At 41.6% G+C, this 27598-nt stretch overlaps 3 protein-coding genes across 7 annotated transcripts; 2 read left to right on the plus strand and 1 right to left on the minus strand.

The window, feature by feature from the left end:
• Positions 1-780: 780 nt before the first annotated feature.
• Positions 781-22877, minus strand: dnpep (aspartyl aminopeptidase). Of its 3 annotated transcripts, none has more exons than XM_052499959.1 (15): positions 22728-22877; positions 7845-7935; positions 7310-7398; positions 7063-7176; positions 6671-6796; positions 6373-6497; positions 6042-6126; positions 5778-5885; positions 5616-5693; positions 5256-5339; positions 4189-4349; positions 3266-3305; positions 2930-3031; positions 1452-1619; positions 781-1037 (listed from the first exon to the last, which is right to left on the minus strand). In XM_052499959.1, exons 2-15 carry the CDS (start codon positions 7924-7926, stop codon positions 987-989), a joined length of 1413 nt encoding a protein of 470 aa, XP_052355919.1. In that variant the 5' UTR covers positions 7927-7935; positions 22728-22877; the 3' UTR covers positions 781-986. The 3 variants fall into 3 exon arrangements, with proteins under 3 accessions (XP_052355919.1, XP_052355917.1, XP_052355918.1); XM_052499957.1 differs by lacking the exon at positions 22728-22877 and adding an exon at positions 8299-8448; XM_052499958.1 differs by lacking the exon at positions 22728-22877 and adding an exon at positions 8195-8340.
• On the plus strand, positions 8917-13528 carry LOC118376401 (uncharacterized). 3 transcript variants are annotated; one of them, XM_035763112.2, is made up of 5 exons: positions 8917-10612; positions 10969-11286; positions 11488-11601; positions 12138-12198; positions 12906-13528. In XM_035763112.2, exons 1-5 carry the CDS (start codon positions 10543-10545, stop codon positions 13009-13011), a joined length of 669 nt encoding a protein of 222 aa, XP_035619005.1. In that variant the 5' UTR covers positions 8917-10542; the 3' UTR covers positions 13012-13528. The 3 variants fall into 3 exon arrangements, with proteins under 3 accessions (XP_035619005.1, XP_035619007.1, XP_035619006.1); XM_035763114.2 differs by having other exon boundaries at positions 8921-10612; positions 11488-11611; positions 12159-12198; XM_035763113.2 differs by having other exon boundaries at positions 8926-10612; positions 11488-11611.
• LOC118376398 (OX-2 membrane glycoprotein-like) lies at positions 22298-26534 on the plus strand. The gene is made up of 5 exons (XM_052500026.1): positions 22298-22588; positions 22756-23097; positions 24093-24419; positions 25051-25149; positions 25344-26534. The coding sequence occupies exons 1-5, from the start codon at positions 22549-22551 to the stop codon at positions 25406-25408; spliced, it is 873 nt and encodes a 290-aa protein (XP_052355986.1). The 5' UTR covers positions 22298-22548; the 3' UTR covers positions 25409-26534.
• The last annotated feature ends 1064 nt before the right edge of the window (positions 26535-27598 follow it).

The raw sequence follows: 27598 nt of genomic DNA on the forward strand, positions 1-27598 counted from the left end.
CTGGGGACAAAAAAAGGCCACTCTAAAATGTGCAGTTGTCACAGAACACAATGCCACGGATGTCTCAAGTTGAGGGAGCGTGTAATTGGCATGCTAATAACTGCAGGAATGTCCAACAGAGCTGTTGCCAGAGAATTGAATGTTCCTTTCTCTACCACAAGCCACTTCCAACCTCGTGTAACCACGCCAGCCCAGGACCGGACAGCTGATGAAACTGAGGAGTATTTCTGTCTGAAAAAAACAACCTTTGGTAGGGAAAAACACATTCTGATTGGCTGGGCCTAGCTTCCAAGTGGGTGGGCCTATGCCCTCCTAGGCCCACCCATGGCTGCACCAGTGCCCAGTATTGTGAAATCCATAGATTAGGGCCTAATGAATTTATGTAAATTGACTGATTTCCTTATATGAACTGTAAACTCAGTAAAACTGTTGTGTTTAGATTTTTGTTCAGTATATTTGTCAACATTGTATGTTGTTTCACCACTGGTACTAGACTTGTTAAAGAGTGTGGGCCAAACACTTGATTTCAATTGGAGCGCCAGTGCAACATCAGAGGCAGAGGTTAGAGAAGCAGGCCTCAACCAGAAGGTTGCCGGTTCGAATCCCAACTCAAGACGGGAAAATCTAGTGCGGAAATGCATCATCTGCCGTTGTGCCTTTAAGCAAGCAAATTAACCCCCTATAATTGGTCCAGGGGTGCTGCAGTGCCCTTTGCGTCCAGCCTTTAGGACTATATGTGTGTGGAATGAGTGAACAAAAACAAGGGAAGGAGAGAGGATGTGTAGATTAAAATTGTATTATTTTATAAACCATTTTAGTTCATCAGAAATATCATTTGAAGGAAACTTTCCTTGCCTCTGAATGTGTGCAAAACATTCTGCTGTTGCACTGTGCGTCATGTGAGTATACAAATAACACAGTGTGTAGAGAGACCCAGAGGAGGACATCTGTCTGTCCTTCTGTCCATGCTGTGTCCTTCCCCCAGGCTAGTCCACAGTCACCATGTCTCTCACAGTGGGGAAGAGCTCAAAGAAGCCCTGGTAAGAACAGACGGAAGACACATCATCATACATCAACATAGTGAGACATTATGGTTCACTATGTCTGGTCAGATTACAACACAATTAGACCCATAGAAAGTACCGACTGTCTGATACCACTTTCACACTAACATGCTGTTCCCACACTGTGCTGGCTCTGATATTTTCCTTCCACATTGTCCAGCAACTACAGTAGATGCGTACCCAGGCCAGGCAGAACCGCTTGGCTCAGTTTGGCTCATAGAGAAACAGCAGAGTGAAAAGGGTATCAGTGTGATGGAGTGGGTCAGGGTCAGGGGGTCATTCCAAAGCCACATTCTCCTAATTGACAAGAATTCAAGGGAATTGGACATTTAGTGTACTTCCTGAATTGACCCAAACCCTGGAGTGGGTTAGTACAGGGTCCAGTACCTTGAATAGGTTGGTAGACTGGAGCACTCCGGAGGTGCAGCACATCTCCCTGATGGAGTGCATGGCCAGCTGGGGGGCACCGATGTCCAGCACGGGGATCCCCAGGCGGGAAGACAGGATGGGGCCGATGGTGGTCCCACAGGGGCTGTCGTTACGCACCATCACATCCTGGGGCCACAGAAACAGGGTCAGGAGGGTAATGAATTAACACATGCTTACTAGGTACAGTTGAAGCATCTGTGGAGAGAATACACACATGTACTGTTACATTCAGATTTATTTTGATTACATTTCCATGTGCCATGGATGCCCATTAATCACTCAGACATACGTTGGATATCAGCTGTGTGGGGAAACTCAACATGAGTCAGAACTGGAACTGTCGTTCCTGCCTCTCTGCTATTTAAATCTGTCTTCACACCGGTCCATTCCTCTGGGTCCATATGGGGGTGAATGAGTGCACACCTCAGGGAGGGAAATGGACCAGAGCGGTAGTTTCACCAGGGCCTGAGGTGAATAAAGTGCCCTTGTGGGAGCGAAACATCCTTCATCTACTCTTAAGAGGCAGACGTTCTCATTTCAGTCTCCCTCATCTCTCCCATAAGCTTGGTTTAAATCCCCCCACTCGCCACTGCACCACGGCTAGGTTTAAATCCCCCCCACCCCCACTCCCCACTGCACCACGGCTCGGTTTAAATCCCCACTGCACCACGGCTCGGTTTAAATCCCCACTGCACCACGGCTCGGTTTAAATCCCCACTGCACCACGGCTCGGTTTAAATCCCCACTGCACCACGGCTCGGTTTAAATCCCCACTGCACCACGGCTCGGTTTAAATCCCCACTGCACCACGGCTCGGTTTAAATCCCCACTGCACCACGGTTTAAATCCCCACTGCACCACGGCTCGGTTTAAATCCCCACTGCACCACGGTTTAAATCCCCACTGCACCACGGCTCGGTTTAAATCCCCACTGCACCACGGCCGGTTTAAATCCCCACTGCACCACGGCTCGGTTTAAATCCCCACTGCACCACGGCTCGGTTTAAATCCCCACTGCACCACGGCTCGGTTTAAATCCCCACTGCACCCGGTTTAAATCCCCACTGCACCACGGCTCGGTTTAAATCCCCACTGCACCACGGCTCGGTTTAAATCCCCACTGCACCACGGCTCGGTTTAAATCCCCACTGCACCACGGCTCGGTTTAAATCCCCACTGCACCACGGCTCGGTTTAAATCCCCACTGCACCACGGCTCGGTTTAAATCCCCACTGCACCACGGCTTGGTTTAAATCCCCACTACACTTTCTTCACCTCAGCACTACTTTGCTAGGAGATGTGCTCCTTGCGGAGTGGATTTAAGAAACAAGATCACAAACCCGCGCAGTGCACCAAGCACACACAGAAACAAGTATGTATGAACAAATCACACACACACACACACACACACACACACACACACACACACCAATTACCTGAAGAGGCACACCAACACGACTGGCGATCTCTCTCAAGATGGAGGCTGTCACAGCCGTAGTGGCATAGCGCTGGTTACTGTTGAATTTAACTACAGGACCCTGAGAGACAGGACATTCAGACAATCACACTGACTACAACTTCAGATATCTGTATAGAAAACATACATAAATGTATAGCATGTCTGCCACAAATATTACACAGGTCCACCATGACTATTTTACCTAAATCTAAAAATTGTAGACATTTTTTGTAGAAGATTCCAACATTATGTCCACCAGTTCTAATGTGGGTTTTCAGTGCGTATTGCTGAGGGGGTCATTTGAGCTCTGTACCTTGTGGAAGGCTGGTCTGTGGTTTTCATCATGCTTCTCCCTAGGGTGAAAATGAAAGTCGATTAAAACTATAAACACAGCAAACATCTTTCAAACTGTCTTCTGGTCCCAGCTGGCACAAAAACAGTACAACAGCAGTCAATTATATATCCAATATGATATAAATATATAAATGAGACTACTATTCCCCAGGTATACTGTACACTGACTGGTAGTTGGGATGTTGTTCTTGAACCTGACTGGTAGAGACAGTGTGAATGTTAGTATGTTTTCTATGGGGAGTAACAGCACATTGTCTCTAGTAACATCCCAACTACCAGTCAGGGTCTAGAACATCATCCCAACTACCAGTCAGGGTCTAGAACATCATCCCAACTACCAGTCACACTTTAGAAAAAGGGTAGAGAATCAGGACACAACCTCTGACTGGTAGTTGGGATGATGTTCTAGACCCTGACTGGTAGTTGGGATGATGTTCTAGACCCTGACTGGTAGTTGGGATGATGTTCTAGACCCTGACTGGTAGTTGGGGTGTTACTAGAGACAGAGGTTGTGTCCTGATTCTCCACCCTTTTTCTAAAGTGTGACTGGTAGTTGGGATGATGTTCTAGAACCTGACTGGTAGTTGGGATGATGTTCTAGAACCTGACTGGTAGTTGGGATGATGTTCTAGAACCCGACCTCACTTGCACACTTTCTGTCATGGATCTAAAAACATTTGATTGGTGTAATAATGGGTTGGAGGGGAGGCTCCACCATTAAATCCATGGCAGGAAGTAGACACTTTGGGAAAATGGTGGAGAATTGGGATGCAACCACAGAGTGATTAACAGTACGGCGTTTCTATAGGGAGTAAACTGAGTGGTAGTTGGAGTGTTACTATAGAGACTGGAGTGATTGACAGGTTACTGTATGGTACTGACTGGTAGTTGGGGTGCAGGGCGTGGGCCATGTCGGCGCTGATCATGAAGGAGCGTGGCACCGCCTGCTGGAAGGCTGTGAGGTTGGTGGGGGAGGAGGACAGTCGACTCAGGATCAGCTCTGTCAGGTTGGACGCTGCCCCCTGGGCGCTCTCTGACCCCACCTACAGGCCAAAGGGGGAAGTGTTAAGTGTTACTGTTTGCCAAACCAGTTCCCTCCTGTAGGTTTATACTCCAACCCTGTTCCTGGAGAGAGACCCTCCTGTAGGTTCACACTCCAACCCTGTTCCTGGAGAGATACCCTCCTGTAGGTTTATACTCCAACCCTGTTCCTGGAGAGATACCCTCCTGTAGGTTTATACTCCAACCCTGTTCCTGGAGAGATACCCTCCTGTAGGTTTATACTCCAACCCTGTTCCTGGAGAGATACCCTCCTGTAGGTTTATACTCCAACCCTATTCCTGGAGAGAGACCCTCCTGTAGGTTTATACTCCAACCCTATTCCTGGAGAGAGACCCTCCTGTAGGTTTATACTCCAACCCTGTTCCTGGAGAGCTACCCTCCTGTAGGTTTATACTCCAACCCTATTCCTGGAGAGACCCGCCTGTAGGTTCAGACTCCAACCCTAATTTAGGGCACCAGATTCTATTAATTAGCTGGGTGATAAGCTAAATCAGTCATTTTACAACTGGGGTTGGAGTCTAAACCTACAGGAGGGTATCTCTCCAGGAACAGGGTTGGAGTCTAAACCTGCAGGAGGGTATCTCTCCAGGAACAGGGTTGGAGAGCCCTGAGTTAGATATACAGAGGCCATATTGACAAAACATCTCAGAGAAGGAGTGCTGATCTAGGATCAGTTGTACCTTTTAGATTATAATTAATCAGAGGGGGAACCTGATCCTATATCAGCACTCCTTATCAGAGATACTTTGTGAATATGTCCCCAGGGGGTTTTCCTAACCACCAGAAAACCCTGGGCCCTAGTTATAGTTCATAGCTATAGCCCAGTGAAGGAGAAGCCCTAGCTCTACACAGAAGGAATTTAGCCAACACAGGACTGGGGGACCGACCTCTTCATTGTCAAACAGAGTCACCATCCTGATGTTGGGGTCTGTGGCCAAAGAGTCTCCAGAGATGCAGGAGTCCATCAGAGCCTAGTGGACAGAGGAAAATAGGGTAAAGGTTAGGGGAATGAAGGTTAAGGTTAAAGAGGAAGTAGAGGTTAGGAGAATAAATGGTAAGGTTAAAGAGGACGTTCACATTATGGTGGTAGTCATGTTCCGATTCCTCTCGTCCCTCTCAAACACACCGGAGGAAAAGATGTGAGCTTCCTACTCTCAGAGCTGTACTTTGAGAAGCGGCCCTGTTGTTGAGGTGGCTGGTGTTAGTGTCTGGAGGTGGAGTGTTGAGTTGGAACAGAGGAGACTCACCTGTAGGGCACAGTAGCAGCTGTGGAGGTTGTCCAGACGGGGGGAGTAGATGAACTCTTCAAACACACCACCAATTGCCTATGCAGCAGACACACGTCATTCATCTGTTATCGATGTCATTAACAGAGAGGGAGGAGGTGGTGTTGAGGAGAGGAGACTCACCCCTGGCTGAGTGTCAGCCAGACACAGCTCAAAGTCCAGCAGGGCCTCAGGCTGAACATCCAGCTCTGAACACAGCACCTTCACCAGGGCTGGGTGGTGCTTCTCTGCCTGGACGAGTGAGAGAGATGGAGAAATGCACTAAAGGCCTACTGAAGTTGTGTAAGGCAAGTGATTGATTAGTGTGTGTGGTACATTGGACTGTGTATAACTGTATCTAGTACTGCAGAGTGTACAGTGAGAGATCTGGATAGTTAAGAGTCTTACAAAAGTGGTGGCATCGCAGGCATCCCCAGTGGAACAGTAGCCAGTCTCCAACTCCTCCTGTACAGCAGTGGCTAGGATGGGCACTCTGTCACACACACAGTTACTAAACACTTATTTTCCTGTCCAAGTCATGTTTGTTCTCCTGGTCCCTTGAGGGGTGTATCTCAATGGTCTATAGTGGTCTCCTCCCCTTCAACTGCACTGATGTGAAAGAACAGAACAGGTGACAGCAAATTCCTGTCATACTGCCTTCACCTGTCCTGTCGTCAGATCAGTGTAGACGGAGGAGAGGAAGCCAGTTAAGACTTCTGACATGCAACCTGGGACTTACAGGTGGTTCTCCTTGTTGGGGCCGAAGGAGTCGTTGATGTCCCTCTGGAGGTGGATGGCCAGGTGGGGGATCCTCATGATCGGCCGGGGCACGTGAACCAGACGATGGACCAGCTTATCTCCAGTCTGCACCACAATAACACAACAACTCCCATGTAAGGTCCTCTCACAAACACACCTCCATTCTCCAGACACACTTCAACACATAGTTCATGAAAGTTCAGAAACCTAAGAATGGGCCAACCTTAACGTTTCAGTTGTGAATGAAGGGTTAGATGGGTAGGGTTACATTGCCATACCTTGACCATAACACGACCGGCGATGGTCAGATCCCGGTCAAACCAGGTGTTCCAGATTCCTCCTCCGTAGCACTCCACTCCGACCTGCAGACAGCCCTGTTTGGTCTTCTTAGACCGTGGCTTAATCTGAATCAACCACACAGAGAGAGAAGGGTGTCAAGTTAGCGACCAAATACAAGTATGACCTACTATCCCCAGTGGTTGGCGGTGTTAGCCCTGGGTCGTGTTCAGTAGGGTACAGTTGAGCAAATCGTTTGGGAACAGAAAACTAAAATATTTGTTCTTAAAAATGGAGTTCAGACATTACCTCACGGTTTCAAAACGTTTTGTCCCTAATGAACACGGCCCAGTAATTTTCCCAGCGTGTCCCAAATGTAGAATTTCATCCTTACCCTCAGACAGGGGCTGTCTGTGTGTGCTCCAATCATAGTGAAGCCATTGCCTGGCTTGAAATGTCCACCCACAGCAAAAGCGATGATGGAGGAGTAGTTACGGGTCACAAAGTACTGTTGAGAGAAGAGTAGTTAGTTCTCAATCAAGCACAGTTTAACAGGAAAATATTATTTGATCCCTATATGATGAAGCCCTATAAAGCAGTGTAGATTAGTGTCAGACTGGAACCTCCATGTACTGACTGACCTTACTGGCAGGCTTGATGTTCCACTGCTCAGTCTCCTTCAGCTCAGTAAAGCCAGCCCCCAGCAGACGAGACTTACACTCATCAACCACTGCTCACAAATAGGACAGAGTGAAAAGAGCAGGACATTAACTTCAAGCCACATCGTTCCTTTTATGAGTTACAACCTGTGCAACCGGGGGACATATCAATTAACTGTCTGATAAGAGGGTGGCTTTAAGACAGCTCAGGAGGAGATCTAGGCAAAGGATAATGTGAATGGACTGTACATGGAGCAGAGTGCAAAGGTAGGCTACACAACAAAACAGCATCCATACAGGCTCAGAAAGAGGACATCCGCCTGCAAGATATCTATCTTATTTAGAGATCAAGGTCCATTTAAGTTAGGGACAAATAGTCTCCCACTGCATTTGGTTTACATGCTCTTGACAGCTACATGCCTACAAAATATTATATTGCCATTGTTCTGAACCTGTAGTACTGACACCATTTCTTTAACTATCAAATTACCAGTCCTAGAATTATACGTGTTCTTACCGTGGTATGGAGACACTCCTTTGTTCACGAACTGCAGGAACTCCTTGGCAGCAGTCTGCACAGCTTCCTTTGAACTTTTCATGATCAGTGACTAGAGAAAGCAGAAGGATAACGTTACAAGCCATGACTGGTACAGCATTGCATTGGGAAGCAAAACAGAAAGAGATATTGCTGAACAGCAAGCAAAATACAATTTAGCAAGAAGTGTCATAACATGACAATAGACTGTATGGCTAGTCCAAAACCAGAATACACGTTTAGCTGAGTGAAGAATTAGACAGCAGGCTAATCCTTGCTTGCTAGCGAGCTAAATCAGCTACGTTAGCTAGCCAACACATTGTAATGCAAACCTTAAGACACAGCAAACGCAGCTTCTAAAAGTTGAATCAGACCGCTCTGAGCTAGCTACACCGCTTAATAAACCGACTGCAAAATCATAATGTATGGCGCTTACCTGCATTAATGTTTAACTGGACTTTTAAACTGTGTACTGGGTGTAAAGCACCCGAGAAATCTGACAGATTTGATAAAGACCACCGATGTAGAAACTAACAATGGGTAATTTGAGGGGAGGGGAACGTGGTATTGCCCTCTGCTGGCCAGGAGGTGAAAGTGAAACAAACAGTGGATAAGAACCAAATACAGTATACACAAGATCGTTCCAACATCCTACTTGGCCCACTAATACTAGACATTTTAAAGATTGTCTCCAATTTGGGAAGCATAAGTCAACCAGGGATCAGTTTTCCCCACTTTTCTACAAAAAGTTTAAAGGATACGTATATATGGCATTTTTTACCCATGTTATTGTGCTTGCCAGACACCCTCAAACATTTTAAAACATCAATGGGCTGTATGTACCAATTATTTATGGAGATATGGTCATGTGAATCTAGTCCAAAACGTTTGGGATGACCAGACCTAATTCACAAAAACTATAATTTCTTACATCTGTCATTCTCATTGAAAGCAAGTCTAAGAGGTGGTAGATCTGTTCTATGTGAGCTATTTCTATGCTTCCCATTCTTAAGTTTAGTTGTTGCGTCTTTTATTTTCAGTTTTGTACATCAGCTTCAAACAGCTGTAAATACAATATTTTTGGTTATGGAAAATATATTTAATAGCGGTTCAGATGGTACAATGATTCTTTACACTATACTTGCTTGTTTTGTCACAAACAGAAATTTGGCGAACTCTTATAATTTTTGCAACCAGGAGCCATTTCTGCATAGTGGAACCTATAAGGTCTTAAGAGTACTTTATGATCAGAATTACTTTCCATATTACCTGTGGGATTTATTTAGTGGGAAGATAACATTAGCAATTTTTATATTGTTTGGAATGATTTGACTCTATTTTATCCTGAAGAAGGCACAGTGATGCTGAAAGGTTTGTGTTTTTTTTTTTTACCCATATGGAGTGTGCGACCCTTTGTTTTTATACCCTATTTTCTTCTAACAGGAAATCCAGATGGCAGCCATTTTATTAAAATATCAGTCCTGGTTGATTGACAGGCTTCCCAGACTGCCTTCAATCTTTAAAATAGTCCTTAAGGTAGAAAGTATTAGTGTACCAAGTTTGATACTTGTATTATAAAATTGTACAACCATTGAATGTGTCCACTGGACGATATTGCGTGGCAGCAGAAAGATGACCACCAAACCAAACTGTCACCCTCAACAGGCAGAAGAATAAGGTTTCAATAATTAAATGTTTAAAAAACAATAGTGTAGTATGCAGCTTTCTGAAGAAGCAACATCATGGGTATTTGTGTGCGTGCGGGCACGCGCGCTTATCTATCACTTTGTGTTGTCAGTTGGAGACAAGCTACTGATGTTACTGCTAGTGTCTTATAAGTAGATAGAAAGGCTTTCCCACTAATATTCTCAATTAAATGTTAACTACAAAGTATGCCTACCTGGCAGAATGATATCATGATTATTATTTGTTTCAATTGGGAGGGGATTTGTTTTGCAAACTGCCATCGCAGTAGCCTACAGAAACATCGCTCGCATTCCGCCAGTGTCAAAACGCAACCAGGACTCTTCAGCCTTGTCACTGAAAGATAGCCACACTTGTCTCATGAGAGGAAGAATGCATTATTTTTTAGAAGTGAGACCTTTAGTGTGATGTAGATAGCCTAAATGTGATGCTAATAAAATGGGTATTGATCAGTAAAATGTACATCAGCACTCAGCAGTGCCACAGTACACATATACCTGTGCAAAATCCTCTCACGCCCTCTCACAAACTCCCTTAAATTCAAATAATGTATTGCTCTGCTGTATGTGTCAATAGGGCATTTATTAAGGTAATAATTTCAAATGAATTATTAATAACAAACATAGCACTTGATAAGTTTCCTGTTATTAACCTGGACTCGGTCTTGTGGTGGTATCTATCATCTGTCATTGTTGCTGGAGCAGGAAGTGGAACTCTTGACACGTAGTTTATTATTATATGTAGTGGTTGCACTGCATAGCCCATAGACACAGCCCAAGAGAAGTATTGTCTTTGTGAAAGTCAGACATGGAAGCGAGAATACATTTACCCAGCACCACTTCCTCCTCTCAGCCAGCACCAGATCATGTAACTGTTTCATACCTGTCAAAGGACCATCACTTTGGTTTGCCTTTTGTTCTGCCGTCGGTCTGAGCAGAACATATTGGACGAACATTTGGTTTGGCAGTGGATCAGTATGTGTGGAAGATGTGCATTCAGGCTTTCTCTGCTTCTGCTGGTGTGGTGTGTGTGCACAGCCTTAGAAGGTAAGATGTGTACTTTTCTCAAACACACAGCATGCATGTACAGTTTGTACAACAATGAAAAAGGAAAGGGGTCCTGTCCTCATGTTTCATTTGTTAAATATTAACGGCATTATCATTACCTCGTATAAGAATAGGAGTTCTACTCAGCACAATCTGAACTGCATTTATGGAAGCAGAAACATTTGCGTCAGAATATATATATATATATATATGCACACACACACACACACGCACACACACACACACACACACAACTTTCTCTTATGCAACAAACGGTGCATTGCAATTGTAGTCAATGCAAAACAAACATTTTAACAAACAATACACTTACAACCCATTTCCCTTCATGTTTACAGAGATTCAAGTGAAAACATTGGAAACAGGAGCAGATTTGAGCACTCCTGCCTGTCCAAACCAAACCATTCATAACATGACGTATGTAATATGTAAGATAGATAGAGGGAAAAGTGGTGGGAGTGAGTGTCAAGTGTCTCTTCGGTTTGGCCAAAATGGTACAGACAGCACTTGTGACCCCAGAGTCACACTACAGATAAAGAGTGGCGGAGTATTGCTACACATCACCAACATACAACCATCTGATGAAGGGAACTACACCTGTGAGTGTGTATTTAATGGAGGAACAGATATTTTGCATCTCAATATTTCTGTCAATGGTAAGTGTTTGGTTTGCGTGTCACATTTAGCTTGAACTGTGAATGTTTTCTCTCATTTAGTCACTTCTACCATCTCAGTCCAAGTGAACTGGATTGTATCAAAAATAGTCTTCAAATTGAGCATCTGTCAACATGACCAGAGTGGAGGAAGAGAAACAAGCCATATAGGATCACAATGAGTTCTTCTCTTTTCTTTTTCAGGATCCCATGTCACAAACATCCTTTCTTTCCAACGTCCTTTCAATGTCATGATAATAACCGCCTTTGCAGGATTTGTAGCCGTCGTGGTCCTTGTTGGAATAATCAGGAGGAAATGTAATGTCAAGTAAGAGATTCTTGTTAGCTTGTTAAAAGAAAAGTTGATTGATATTTGACATATTTGGTAATTGAATTAATCAATTCCTTTGTTATGGAGGTACTGTAATAATATAATGTAAGTTCAATCTCAAATAGCAATCTGATCTACAATTGATATAGAGAACTATGGGACTCAGAAATATGCGGTAGGCTATACTTTAGGTCCAAGATTTGTTTGTGCTCGCTTGCCAACTAAATGTCAATGGTGTGACTATGAGTGACAAAGAGCTGCCAATAGAGCATGAACAGATAAAACTGAGATCATATGAAATACCCTGATGTATGATATAGGCTACTTGACCTACGTTAAAGTCTGACTCGATAAGGTTATTGTAGGTCACTAATAACTGAACTGTTGAGGTTTCTCACTTCCTTCCTTGTCAAAAATGAGTGTTGGAACAAAACATGCATGCAGCCACGCACAAACACACATAACATTTTGTTCCAGAAAGCATCTGCTGTGTAAAACCATGTTTTGTTACGTTCATTCACAGGTCTTCTGTTCTTTTACACAGCAGGAGAACACAGCAGAAAGCGGTGTACACCTTTAAGGAGGTGATGCAACTGTCTTTTCTGTCAGGGCTGTTACTGCTTGATGTTACCTGGAGTCATAAGACTGTCAGGGCTGTTACAGCTTGATGTTACCTGGAGTCATAAGACTGTCAGGGCTGTTACTGCTTGATATTACCTGGAGTCATAAGACTGTCAGGGCTGTTACTGCTTGATGTTACCTGGAGTCATAAGACTGTCAGGGCTGTTACTGCTTGATGTTACCTGGAGTCATAAGACTGTCAGGGCTGTTACTGCTTGATGTTACCTGGAGTCATAAGACTGTCAGGGCTGTTACTGCTTGATGTTACCTGGAGTCATAAGACTGTCAGGGCTGTTACTGCTTGATGTTACCTGGAGTCATAAGACTGTCAGGGCTGTTACTGCTTGATGTTACCTGGAGTCATAAGACTGTCAGGGCTGTTACTGCTTGATGTTACCTGGAGTCATAAGACTGTCAGGGCTGTTACTGCTTGATGTTACCTGGAGTCATAAGACTGTCAGGGCTGTTACAGCTTGATGTTACCTGGAGTCATAAGACTGTCAGGGCTGTTACTGCTTGATATTACCTGTAAGGCATCTGCAGACTATGCTCCTTCACATTTTCAATAAGTTAGAGTTAGATTGAATTTGCCAACATTTACAAATATTTCCAAAGCCCCATATGAGATTCTACAGTGTAATATGGTGACATATTGTTAATGTCTTTGTAGGTGGAGCAACAGGACATTGAGCCCTACAGCACGTTCACAAGGAGAGACAATGGGCTTTACTCAACTCTGCAGCTGCCACCTAACCCCTGACCTCTGGCACCATTGACAACAGGGAATTAGACACCTTTTTCTATCACTAGGGGTTAAATACTATTTCACCAGCCCTGGATATACAACTGTACAGTATGTCCATTTACTGTATATATTGATTACTGTAATGCCCCTATTTTTACAGCTGATACGCCGACTTAATATAATTGTATTGATTGGTTACTGACACCTGGCTGAATAGGTCCTGTACTGTAGATCGTCTTCTGTTGCTGTAAATATCAGCACTTACTGTATGAATCATGCACATTATGTTACGTAGAACCAATGTTCCTGTGGACAGATGTGATCATGTGCATTTTCTCCAGGTGTCAGTGTATTGGATTGGTAAAAGATATTCCCTGCAGCAGTAGAGATTTACAGTCATCATCACAACACGCTTCGTGATGATGTATTGTCCTTGCTTTCAATGTTCCATCTCCATGTATCATGTAGGCCTACATGAATTACATGTTCAGGTGAAGAGATGTAACGACAAAACTAAAGCATTCATTAAAACTTCACTTCCAAACAGATCCATGGCCTCTATAGTAATATGTATACTGTATGGATCTAACCCAGCATGTACACTCTAGAGGAAAACAAACCATTATCTACAGTACATCAGGCTTATATGATATAAGAACCCTTCAGTCTTGTGGTGGTGCAGTATCTATCATTGTTGGTGTATAAAGGAGGAAGTGGACCTGTTGAGGTGGCTGTAGTTAATAATTCGGCCTTGTGGTGCTTTGCAAAGACCAGGATGCACTAGCAGAGGTCAAAGTGTTTATGTGAAACAGTAAGACAGGTCAGCTCTCAAGGTCCATTATAACTTGTCAACCCAAGTTTTAATTTGTTTCTCTGTTGAACAACTAACGTTGGATAGACGTTGAGTTCTGTACTCAGTCTCAGCAGACAACATTGAGTAATGTGTGGTTCTGCAGTTGGCCAGTATGTTTGTATTCAGGCTGCTTCTGGTGCAGTTACCAAATAAGATATCAACTTTACTTTTTGACAGAAATGTTATAGGTGCAAAATCCTCTCACAAGCTCCCTCACAAACCACAGGGGCCTCATTTATAACCATTGCGTAAATTTCACACTAATGCGTGTGCCATTTCTGAAAAGACTGGGCACCTGCATGTTTCCAATTATAAATCAGAGCAGTCTTGAAACTGTATATGTATGAAAGAGTATTAAAACTCTGCCTGAAAATGCCCATCATTCCGCTGTGAATGGTCCTGGTGCACCAAAACAAACAAAAATTGTCAAGGGAAGCCAGTCTGGATTTGGCTTCAGACCAATCACATCACAAGCTAAATGTCTTTATTGACAGAAAAAAATGTGAATTGTTGCATCTCGTTGTGTTGTACTACGGTGGCTAACTAGCTAGCTAAAAATCTGCCCTTTCCTAAATTAGCCATGGATGGAGATTTAGACTTGTGGCTTTACTTAATTCTCTGTACTGGCCAATGATTATAACGTCGATTCTGATCCACCCATAAATTAATACATTGTGCCCCTGGCTTGAGAGGATGGAAGTTCAACATGTAGCTAGATGTAGTATGCTAATGTTAACTATCTGGCCTAGTGTATCATTGTCCATAAAAGGAAGTGAGTCTAGCGAGCAAGTATTTTAGCCAGGTAGCCTAGGACAATAAAAACTAAACGCGTGTACTGTTTGACAGAGTGATAGACCATTTAGGCAACATGAAAGAGGATGGCTGTAACGGCATTCCACCTCCTCTTCTGAGGAGGAGAAGCGAGACGGATCGGAGGACCAATGTGCAGCGTGGTAAGTGTCCATAACGTTTATTTAAAAACATAAACTGAACACAATAAACGTGAAACGAACAAAACCGAAACAGTACCGTGTGGCAACAAACACTCACACGGAAACAATCACCCACAAACCAACAGTGAAACCCAGGCTACCTAAGTATGATTCTCAATCAGAGACAACTAACGACACCTGCCTCTGATTGAGAACCATACTAGGCTGAACTCAAAACCCCAACATAGAAAAACAAACAGACTGCCCACCCCAACTCACGCCCTGACCATACTAAATAAAGACAAAACAAAGGAAATAAAGGTCAGAACGTGACAATGGCATTGGTGTTTCTCTGCAAGTAGGGTGAGTCAACATGTTTATTCTACTTGCACGCACACACAGAAATCAGTACCATGGACAGCCACATATTTAGCTTACGTTGATTGGACTAAATAGTTTTAGGTATCTTTTAGTTATCACTTTATTAGACTAAGCATAGGTGATTAGATGTTGAAATGGTGCTGGAATAGTGGAGGCAGCTGTGACTCGAGGTAACTCTCCATGGTCCTAAACCAATAGTTGTTTAGTAGTCTGAAAATGTTGGAAACATTACCTTGTTTGACAATGCTGTAGGTCACATAACTGTTTGTTACATAGCAATATGTTTTGTAGACTTCACCAGACAGATGTTGATCTCAGTTATATAGTGTAATTAATTTTAAAAAGGTGTGGTTGAATTTATTCTGCCACTGTGTCTTCTTATTGTCTCAGCCTTTAGGTCTATACATCATGGTGTCAAGGCATATGAACTAACAGGTTACAGAGCAAACAATGCAATTATCACAACACATAGGTTGTAATATGGCTTTTTTTCTGGATTGGCTTCCCGGTGATTTTACCAACGCATCCCTACTGGTGCACATACATTCTGGGCTCTATTTTATAAGTATGTAGGGTTTATAAATGAGGCCCCTGGACTTTATTGCCCTGCTGCAGATGTATTAAAAAGTAATTTGTATATAAATGTTATTATTACATATTAAATATGTTATTAACCTGTTGGACCAGATCTAACCATCACTTACATACACTTGATATAAACCCCCCTCAGTCTTGAAGAGCTGTCAGAAGCCATCATTGTTGCGAGAGCGAGGAAGATGAGCTCTTGACACAGTTTATTATATGTAGTGGTTGTACTGCAGAGCCCAAGGGATGTATTGTCATTGTGAAAGTAAACACAGAAAATAGAATACAGTTACACAGCCGAGAGGAAGTGGTGCTGTCACAAGATTATGTGACTGGATACAACCTGTCCAAGGACCATCACTTTGGTTCGACTTTTGTTCTGCTGTTGGTCTGAGCAGAACATATTGGACCAACGTCTGGTTCTGCAGTGGGTCATTATGTGTGGAAGACGTGCCTTGAGGCTTTCTCTGCTTCTGCTGGTGTGGGGTGTGTGCACAGTCTCTGAACGTAAGATTAGTCCTTTCCTCAAACACAAAGCACGCACAACACTGAAAGAGGTCCTGTCCTCTGATATTAGTGAAATGTTAATGTGTCATCATCACCTTGTATAACAATAGGAGTTCCACTCAGCACCATTTGAAATGCATTCAGGGAAGCAGCAACATTTGATTCAGAATATTCTCATTCATTTATAAATGTGTTATTAAAAACGTTTTTTTTTTTACACACCTTTCACTAATGCAAAAAAAATGTGCATTGTAATGCTAGTCAATGCAAAATAAACATTTGAAATTAAACAATATACTCACAAGCCATGTCCCTTCATTTTTTACAGAGATTCAAGTAGAAACATTGGAAACAGGAGCAGATTTAGGAACTCTTACCTGCCCAAACCATTAACAACATTATTTATGTAATATGTAAGCTAGAGTGATAAGTATTGGGAATGACTGTCAAGTGTCATATCTGACCAAAAAAATATTGGTACAGACAGCACTTGTGACCCCAGAGTCACACTACAGATAGAGAGTGGTGGAGTATTTCTACACATCACCAACATACAACCATCTGATGAAGGGAACTACACCTGTGAGTGTGTATTTAATGGAGGAACACATTCTATGCATCTCAATATTTCTACTTGTAGAATAATAGTGAAGACATCAAAACTACAAAATAACATATGGAATCATAGCATCCCAAAAAAGTTTTAAACAAATCAAAATATATTTGAAATTCTTCAAAGTAGCCACCCTTTGCCTTGATGACAGCTTTGCACACTCTTGGTCTCTCAACCAGCTTCATGGAGGTAGTCACTTGGAATGCTTTTTCAACAGTCTTGAAGGAGTTCCCACATATGCTGAGCACTTGTTGGTTGCTTTTCCTTCACTCTGCGGTCCAACTCATCCCAAACCATTTCAACTGGGTTGAGGTTGGGTGATTGTGGAGGCCAGGTCATCTGATGCAGCACTCCATCACGCTCCTTCTTGGTCAAATAGTCCTTATACAGTGTGGAGGTGTGTTGGGTCATTGTCCTGTTGAAAAACAAAATGATAGTGGGACTAAGCACAAACCAGATGGGATAGCGTATCGTTGCAGAATGTTGTGGTAGCCATGCTGGTTAAGTATGCCTTGAATTCTGAATAAATCACTGACCGTGTCATCAGCAAAGCACCCCCACACGCTTCATCCGTTCACCTACTCTGCGTCTCACAAAGGCACGGCGGTTGGAACCAAAAATCTTCCTTTCCTGGGGCGGTCCTCATGAGAGCCAGTTTCATCAAAGCGCTTGATTTTTGCGACTGTACTTGAAGTTCTTGAAATGTTCCAGATTGACTGAGCTTCATGTCTTAAAGTAACGATGCACTGTCGTTTCTCTTTGCTTATTTGAGCTGTTCTTGCCATAATATGGACTTGGTCTTTTACCAAATAGGGCTATCTTTTGTATACCACACCTACCTTGTCACAACACAACTGATTGGCTCAAACGCATTAAGGAAAGAAATTCTACAAATTAACAAGGCACACCTCTTCATTGAAATGCATTCCAGGGGACTACTTCATGAAGCTGGTTGAGAAAATGCCAAGAGTTTGCAAAGCTGTAATGAAGGCAAAGGGTGGCTACTTTGAAGAATCTCAAATAAAAAAAATATTTTGATTTGTTTAACATTTTTTTTGGTAACTACATGATTCCATGTGTTATTTCATAGTGTTGATGTCTTCACTATTATTCTACAACTTAGAAAATAGTAAAAATAAATAAAAACCCTTGAATGAGTAGGGGTGTCCAAACTTTTGACTGGTACTGTGTATGCATGCATGCATGTGTGTAGTACCAGAGCAAACCATAGTATTACTATGGCTCCCTCTGGTTTTAGTGTTGCTGAACAGTAGAGCCAGGCCATGACTGTCCGTCACCTCCACAGCAACATGCATTATTAAAATCAGTCATTTTAATTCCTTTTTTTTTTAAGAAACAAAAAGGAAAATAAAACTGCAGTTCCACTAGGTGTCGCTGTGCTATATTTGAAAAAGGACTTAGTCACAGCGGTATGAACGGAGAGTGATGCAACATTTCTGAAGTAAAAATTCCAGAAAAGTGTCCTGTCTGATGACATATGTGAATGCTTTATATTTGTGTAAGAGACTTGCGTCATCTGATTGTACTGAACTATCTCCATACTTTAGATTTACCGTTGAGTTTGTAACATATTTGATATGGTCTATATTCTGTACTGTAGACTACATCAATTGTTAAGAAATATGTTTCAAATTATTATCTTTGTCTTTTCACTGTGTCTGTTTTTATATACATAGGTGTTGAGATGCAGCTGGAAACATCCTCTGGTTGAGTGAGACAGCGTCACATGCATCAATGTCACCACAGTCATTTAAGACCACAACTGCTAACCAGAATATTAAACAGGTTCTTCCCAAGATATAATGAAAATGCTTGGTTCAGAAATTTGATTAGAACATACCTTTTTACTCAATTTCCCCTGTCATGTGTTTTTATCAAAACTACATATGTACACAATTTGCCCCTACAGTGTGACACTGCAGAAGCCCTGGAGAAGTTTCTCCCGTCTGGCATGGGATTTACACCAGCAACCTTCTGGTTACTGGCCCGCCTTTCTAAACTAGGCTACTTTCAGTTTTACCAGATAACTCTTAGTACACATTCCAATACCCTTTATACAATCACAGGATATCAAAGTGTACAGTGATTTCTGATAATGAGTGTCTACTGTAAGTATCATTATGACTGCTCTCCTTTCCTGGAATTGGATTCAGTTACTACCGAGGCCACCGAGAGTGGCCCAGAGTATTGTAATAACCCTCCGGTAGTGGATCCTCTTTCATTTTATTCCTTTCTACAGTAACCATGACTCAGACCTTCTCTTGGGCCACTCCCCGAGACACCCTCGGAGATCAGCCATCATTGATGGCGACCCTGGAGTGGGCTCAGGGATTCGAACCAGCAGCCTTTCGGTTATTAGCCCAACGCTCTTCACCGCTAGGCTATCTGCCACCCTTAAGGCTGCTCCTAGCTGGACTGTAAATGGTAAAATTACAGAGTGATGGGATTATACTTTAATGGGACACGCAGTTTATGATGTAATGAAATGTACCATTACAATTATAACCCAATTATGATAATAAAATTAACTATATTATACTCAGTGGTGGACCCAATTGTCATACTTAACGATACCATAAACAAAAATTAAAGTAAAAGTGAAAGTCAACCAGTAAAATACTACTTGAGTAAAAGTATTTGAATTTAAGTATAATTAAGTGTGGCAGCAGGTAGCCTAGTGGTTAGAACGTTGTGCCAGTAATCAAAAGGTTGCTGGATCGAATCCCTGAGCTGACAAGGCAAAAATCTGTCGTTCTGCACCTGAACAAGGCAGAACGATACTGTTCCCCGGTAGACTCTCATTGTAAATAAGAATTTGTTCTTAACTGACTTGCCTAGTTAAACAAAGGTAAAAACAATAATTAAGTATCAAATGTAAATGTAATTGCTCAAATATACTTAAGTAGCTAAAATAAAAGTATAAATAATTTATAATTCCTTATATTTAGCAAGCCAGATAACATTTACAAACAAAAGATGTGTGTTTAGTGAGTCCGTCAGATATTGTCGAGAATTTGACCATTTTCCTGTCCTGCTAAACATTCAAAATATAACGAGTACCTTTGGGTGTCAGGGACCTTATTTTATTTAAGAATGTAGTGGAGTAAAAGTTGTCAAAAAAATAAATAGCAAAGTAAAAGTACAGATACGCCCAAAAACTGCTGAAGTAGCACATGATAGTATTTTTACACCACTGGTTATACTAATGTGATGTTAACATCACTTTCAATTAATGAAGTCACATAAGTATCTAAAGAGCTTTCAGTTTCACTTGTGTAATGCAACTAGTGTTTTCTACCTACTGGGGCAGTGGACTTCCCCCTTTTGCTATGACATTCAGACACAGTCACTCACTACACATCTCCTAGGAAGAGGAAATTCCACAACCCATAACACCAGACTAACAATGAAGACCAGCAACCACCCGGATGAGAATCTGGGAACTTCCTACTGACACAATTACCAGAACAGCACTTAATGTGAGAAGCATGTTGAAGAAACTCTGTGAACCCCTATGATAGACACATTACTTACTGTAATAGATTTAAAATCTTGAAAATGTCTCACTCATAAAATGCTCACCTTATTACCATAACACAGTGTCATCATTTCCCACATTGTAAAATGTTTTTGTACAGTACCAGTCAAAAGTTTGGAAACCTACTCATATAAGGGTTTTAATTTATTTTTACTATTTTAGAAATTGCAGAATAATGGTGAAGAAATCAAAACTATGAAATGACACATCATGTAGTAACCAAAAAAAGTGTATAATATATTTTATATTTGAGGTTCTTCAAAGTAGTTCCCTTTGCCTTGACAGCTTTGCACACTCTTGGCATTCTCTCAACCAGCTTCATGAGGTAGTCACCTGGAATGCATTTGAATGAACACGTGTGCCTTGTTAAAAGTTAATTTGTGGAATTTCTTTCCTTCTTAATGCATTTCAGCCAGTTGTTTTGTGACAAGGTAGGTGTGGTTCACAGATGATAGCCCTACTTGATAAAATACCAAGTCCATATTTTGGCAAGAAGAGCCCAAAAAAGCTCAGAGAAACGACAGTCCATCATTACTTTAAGACATGGAGGTCAATCTATCCAGAAAATGTTGAGAACTTTTAAAGTTTGTTCAAGTGCAATCACAAAAACCGTCAATCACTATGATGAAACTGGCACTAATGAGGGCCGCCACAGGAAAGGAAGACCCATAGATAAAGTCATTAGAGTTACCAGCCACAGAAATTGCAGCCTAAATAAATGCTTCAGAGTTCAAGTAACACACACCTCAACATCAACTGTTCAGATGAGACTGCATGAGTTACGCCTTCATGGTCAGATCGCTGCAAAGAAATCATTACTAAAGGACACCAATAATAAGAAGAGACTTGCTTGGGCCAAGAAAAACAAGCATTGGACTTTAGAACGGTGGAAATCTGTCCTTTGGTCTGATGAGTCCAAATGTTATATTTTTGGTTCCAACCACCGTATCTTTGTGAGACGCAGAGTAGGTGAACGGATGAGCTCCACATGTGTGGTTCCCACCGTGAAGCGTGGAGGAGGAGGTGTGATGGTGTGGGGGTGCTTTGCTGGTGACACTGTCTGTCATTTATTTAGAATTCAAGGCACACTTAACCAGCATGGCTACCACAGCATTCTGCAGCGATACGCCATCCCATCTGGTTTGCGCTTAGTGGGACTATCATTTGTTTTTCAACAGGACAATGACCCAACACACCTCCAGGGCTATTTGACCAAGAAGTAGAGTGATGGAGTGCTGCATCAGATGACTTCCACAATCACCCAACCTCAACCCAATTGAGATGGTTTAGAATGAGTTGGACTGCAGAAAAAGCAGCCAACAAGTGCTCAGCATATGTGGGAACTCCTTCAAGATAGTTTGAAAAGCATTCCAGGTGAAGCTAGTTGAGAGAATGCCAAGAGTGTGCAAAGCAGTCAAAGGCAAAAGGGTGGCTACTTTGAAAAATCTAAATATATTTTGATTTGTTTAACACTTATGGTTGCTACATGATTCCACATGTGTTACTTCATCGTTTTGATGTCTTCACTACTATTCTAAAACGTAGAAACTAGTAAAAATAAAGAAAAACCCTTGAATGAGTAGGTGTGTCCAGACTTTTGACTGGTACTGTAGATTGACTGAAATGTATGCTATGCTATGTTCATCAAGTGCAGTTAGTGTAGGCATGTTTAGTTTCTGGGGTGGAGCATTAGCAGCCAATTGGTTTGGAACTGGCTGTGGTTACAGTAGCCTTTCGATACCTTTGATGTGGTGACCTCTATATTGTATTTTAGTTCGGCACAGAGCATGTGAACCAAAAAAATGTTACGTCAAAATAAATACATTTCCGCGTTTATTTTGTCGCAATGACGTCATTCAGCTTCAGCCTAATGTGCGCCACACAAAAACAAAAAACTAATAGTTCCTTCTTCCTTGTCACGTATTTTACAGTAGATGTCACATTGTAATTGGCTACGGCCGGGAACCACTGGGGAACTAGGCTACTCTATACCCCCTCAACAATTTAAGGGCTTTCCAAAAACACTCTTTCACTTTCGTTGAATCTGACTCACTTCACGTGCAACTAAAGAATCAATATATTATGGTCCAACGTGAGAAACAAAACCATGAGCTTAAGTCAACATTCAGCAGCTGAGAATGAATACTTTTCTCGTTCTCTTATGCCTGCTCTCTGAAGGTAAATTGTTTTCCATGGCTTCTGACTAGGGGTTGATTCTGCTCATATAAGATGAGATGGGTTTGGTAAACAACATTTCCCACGTTTGACAGGTTATTGATTATTTTGTATGTAGGCTAAACTTGTTTTATTTATTTACCTGTTAACTTGCCTTCTTCCTTTTGTAGCGGTCTCTGTCAACGTCGTAGCTAGAGGAGACACCAGTGTTGACTTCAATGCCGACGCATCATATACCTGCACTCATGTGGACCCGACAGGTGTGCTGCAAGTCACTTGGCAGAGGCTGTTCAAAGACGACTCGGTGGAGAATCTGGCCACCTACAGCAAGCGGTTTGGAGCTCAAATCATAGACCCGCACCGAGGCAAGGTGGTTTTCACGGAGGCATCTCTCAACTCAACGTCTATTACCGTGAAAAACGTAACATGGGCAGACGAAGCCTGCTATATTTGTTCCTTTAATGTTTACCCGAGTGGATCAAGACGCAAGCAGACGTGTCTTACCGTTCAAGGTATTTAATGCACTGAATAATAACGGTTTTAAGGGCGTACCTCTATTGTTCTCTATTCAGTTGAAGTTACAACATTTTAATGTAAGTGATATTTTAACTCAAAATAATAATCGTAGGTCAGCACAGGTACAAGCACACCTGGTCAACTAATTATTCAGCCCTTGATTAGACCAAGTTGAATCAGGTGTGCTGGTATTGAAGTGGAAGTCACTGGGAGTATCCTTGAAGATTATATTTTTTGGGAAACACTCTTATCGAGCATTCATAAAGACTTCATAAGCAATACATAAAGTTAATTCGAAAAGTATTCAGACCCCTTGACTTTTTTCCCACATTTTGTTACATTACAGCCTAAAATGTAGTAATTATTATTATTTTTTTGATGATGATTTGCAAAAATATCTAAACATGTTTTTGCTTTGTCATTATGGGGTATTGTGTGCAGATTGATGAGGAATTTGTATTTATTTTATACATTTCAGAATAAGTCTGTAAGGTAACTAAATGTGGAAAAATGGAAGAGGTTTGAATACTTTACGAATGTACTGTAGATGCTAAACTAACACATGTATATACAAAACCACCAATACATGTAATATAAAGGTCCTTACATCTGGTGCTTCGCTAAATATAGAATAATCCTTTAGTCAGCCTTTACAGCAGGACATTTACTAAGGAATGATATCTGAATAATACAGTATGGGCAGTTTATTAGGGGTTTTATTAGGGGAATAGAAACACTATAGTTTAGAACACCAGCTAACTTCAACTATAAAATCACCATATTGGCATTGTTACATCACTGGCAGGATTTCCCAAAACTGTCTGAACGACCATGAACTCTGCTGCATTAATAAGGGACATTTGCTGGTGTCAAAACATATGAAAACATGATACATATTTTGAAAGCTATTCTTAATTGATCTGTCTGGTAAAATAAGTCATATAAATAAAAATCAATATGATCTAATATTCCCTGTTTCATTCATTCAAAGGTTTATCTGAAGTGAGAGCCACAATGCAAAAAGTCCCCAGCACTGAACCTAAAGCAGACATGGAAGTTGTGGTCAGCTGCTCTGCCACAGGTAAACCAGCACCTTGGATCCAATGGAACGTATCTGCTGCAGCACTCATAAAGACACCTAACAACTGGACTGTCATTAACAAAGACCAAACTATAACAGCCAATAGCAACATCACCCTCCAACTGTTGCCAGGCTCAGGGGGATACGTGGACTGTATCATAAACAATGGGATGAGGACACAGAGACACGAGCTGGTCCTGCTTCCTATTCTCCCTGGAGAGAGGGAGGTTGAAGAGGGTACGTAATGTTGACGTGTCATATACTTCTAAACCATACTCTTTTAGCGTGTCAGAATGGTCCAACTTGAAAACAACATTGAGAAAACATCCACCCTAGATCTATAAATGGCATGCCAAATTCATGATATTAATAATAAACATTTACATTTGGATACATGAATTTGGCGTTCTATTTAACAGGCTACATCATCCCCAGGGGCATGTTGTGATAGCCTTGTGACCAACATCATCCATCGTGCAATAGTGAAACATTCTGTTTCCTGAAAACAGAACGCAGCGATTTCAGGCTGGTTCCAAGAGGCTAATGTTGTGATGCTATTAGTGCTGTTAGTAATTTTATCTCACCAGTTGGGTTTAATGTTGACCACCATGGCAAAGCATCACGAGTCACTCCCTTTTTAAAATCACACTGTAGTCAAGTGTTGTGTTGAGTTCTGGGTGGTTTCCAGCCCCTCAGGGAAGCTACGTGATGGATGATATGATTGGATAGATGGGACAGAACATGATATCAACATGTTATTCAAACTGAATGCATTAAAAAAGGGTGTAAAATTCCTTGTTTTTCTCTTGGGAGTAAATGCTGTCTCTCCAAACACATGCTCACTGGAGTTTCATGTTTCACCTTCCAGATGACAAGAGGACATCCCCGTGGGCGGTTGGCATCCCAGTGTTCCTAATCATCTCCCTTTTAGTCATCTTTGGATGTGTCGAGCTTCAAAAGAAAAAAGGTGAGTCCGCACAATATTATCTTTATTTTAATCGTCTTAGTAAGACAAGTGGAATGAATTGAGTCATCAACTCAATATATGGTTCTGTCTTTTATCAAATAAACTGATACCTTGGAGCTCAGGAATGTTTATGGATAACGTCCTTTTAGATTCACTGTAGTACAGTATAGTAACCTTCACATTCTCTCTGGCAGGTTGCAGGCAAGCAGCGTTGGCAACCACAGCAGACGAGCAGGACCGTCTTAGGAGCATTGTGTAAACATCTGTCTGTTGTTGCTGCCTGTGCTTATATGCACTGAAGCAGACAGCTGTTTTTGTTGAGGACTGGAGCACCTGTTGTTACTGAGCCTGGATGTTGAACCTTGTTGAATCATTCTTACACAGTCATAAATAAGCTAATTAACACATTTATTATACAAGCCATGATATGGTTAATGCTGTTTAGAGGTACTGAAATGGCACTTTTAGGTTTTTGAGAGATTGATGACCTCTTGTAGGTGAGTGTTGTGATATGAGGTTGGTTACTTGTTGCCTGGCTACCCAAAAGCCTTGCTCCAGCCAAATGTTACGCCAAAGGACATTAGTTTCTTCGCAATGAGTCTGGATTTGAGTACCTCCCCAGCTTTTCACCGAATGCTAACACATTCTGGGCCATCTGATTTGTCCAGTAACGATGGGTTGAGTCAGAGCTAGAACACACGTGGGTTAAACAGGGGTTTGAAAATTCATCATTGGCTGTTACTGTGATTGCTTAGAGACAATCCAATCGCTGGAGACATTGTTTTGTACAACACCCGTCGTGCCCCTCGTCACCACAAACAACTTCAATAATAACCCTACCCATATTCAGACTAACGTATGTGGTGAAGGACAAAGCAGTGGAAGAATTTAGTTTGAGTCGTCAGGCTAGGTTACCTCATCATCTATTGGGACAGCGCCACCTACTGTTTGACTGTACTTTATTATAACATACACCAAGTAGAATAGATTTATCTATTTATTTTATGTTCTAAATAACCTATTAATTTATTTGATTTCAACCCACTTCAATGTGATTGACCTTGTTGCACTTTTGTTCAAGTTAAGTTTACAGTGTATCGTTATTATAAATCTATGGAACTACAGATAGTTTTGTTCTTCCTGTTATACCAGTGTAATGTGTGAATGTATTTGAGACCTCAGAATGTAATGATGATAATGCACATTTTTGCTCTTTGATATATCGTCTTGTTTGAGTTTCTATTATTTATTTTGATAATGTATGTTGCTTGTGTTCGATTCCATTTCCACTTGATTTGACACGGTTTATAAAATCAGGCTATTATTCTTGCTTGATCTGTAAAATGTTTTAATTGTTTTTAATTATTAAACATTCTTTATATGGATTGTGTTACCACCTGTGATATAAAACTATATGCTGTATTTAAAAAAGAAAAACTGCCCATTGTCACCTTGTTTACAGTAACATCACCATTTAAAATCAGGGGTAGGTTGTTATAGCTCTGTTTACAGTAACATCACCATTTAAAATCAGGGGTAGGTTGTTATAGCTCTGTTTACAGTAATATCACCATTTAAAATCAGGGGTAGGTTGTTATAGCTCTGTTTACAGTAATATCACCATTTAAAATCAGGGGTAGGTTGTAATAGCTCCTCCTTGTTTACAGTAATATCACCATTTAAAATCAGGGGTAGGTTGTTATAGCTCTGTTTACAGTAATATCACCATTTAAAATCAGGGGTAGGTTGTAATAGCTCCTCCTTGTTTACAGTAATATCACCATTTAAAATCAGGGGTAGGTTGTTATAGCTCTGTTTACAGTAATATCACCATTTAAAATCAGGGGTAGGTTGTTATAGCTCTGTTTACAGTAATATCACCATTTAAAATCAGGGGTAGGTTGTTCTAGCTCTGTTTACAGTAACATCACCATTTAAAATCAGGGGTAGGTTGTTCTAGCTCTGTTTACAGTAACATCACCATTTAAAATCAGGGGTAGGTTGTTCTAGCTCTGTTTACAGTAACATCACCATTTAAAATCAGGGGTAGGTTGTTCTAGCTCTGTTTACAGTAACATCACCATTTAAAATCAGGGGTAGGTTGTTCTAGCTCTGCGCCAGGCTCACTTGGCTGTGTAATATTTTAGCTCCTTTGTTTTATGTCATGAGAAGAGTTCCTTTAACCTTCAACTAAAACAATGGTTCTGACACTGGCTTACACTGTTTAAAAATGTTTTTAAAGTCTCACCAGCTGAGTTTACTTTTAGCCTGGTGTATGGGGCCATATGTGATCCAACCTCATGTTGGTTGGACACAGAGGAAAATTCAAATTCCCTCTCGTGACTAATATAACTCAGTTTCACCATGTCTCCTGCACACTACAGCTACCTGTGTATTATACTAATAGTCTATACTAATAGTCTAGTAATTTCTAAAAGGTGAGCTAATT

Source organism: Oncorhynchus keta, chromosome 37 (genome assembly GCF_023373465.1).
Source record: "Oncorhynchus keta strain PuntledgeMale-10-30-2019 chromosome 37, Oket_V2, whole genome shotgun sequence".
NCBI lineage: Eukaryota > Metazoa > Chordata > Actinopteri > Salmoniformes > Salmonidae > Oncorhynchus > Oncorhynchus keta.

Coding starts and splice junctions, on each gene's coding strand:
- dnpep (XM_052499957.1), bottom strand. Junction 6,797..7,062: donor CAGACAGCCCCTGTCTGAGG/GTAAGGATGAAA, acceptor TGGTTGATTCAG/ATTAAGCCACGGTCTAAGAA. Junction 6,127..6,372: donor CCCAACAAGGAGAACCACCT/GTAAGTCCCAGG, acceptor TGTGTGTGACAG/AGTGCCCATCCTAGCCACTG.
- LOC118376401 (XM_035763112.2), top strand. CDS start 10,543: ATGTGTGGAAGATGTGCATTCAGGCTTTCTCTGCTTCTGCTGGTGTGG. Junction 11,287..11,487: donor TCTCAATATTTCTGTCAATG/GTAAGTGTTTGG, acceptor TTTCTTTTTCAG/GATCCCATGTCACAAACATC. Junction 12,199..12,905: donor CGGTGTACACCTTTAAGGAG/GTGATGCAACTG, acceptor ATGTCTTTGTAG/GTGGAGCAACAGGACATTGA.
- LOC118376398 (XM_052500026.1), top strand. CDS start 22,549: ATGAATACTTTTCTCGTTCTCTTATGCCTGCTCTCTGAAG. Junction 23,098..24,092: donor GACGTGTCTTACCGTTCAAG/GTATTTAATGCA, acceptor ATTCATTCAAAG/GTTTATCTGAAGTGAGAGCC. Junction 24,420..25,050: donor AGAGAGGGAGGTTGAAGAGG/GTACGTAATGTT, acceptor TTCACCTTCCAG/ATGACAAGAGGACATCCCCG.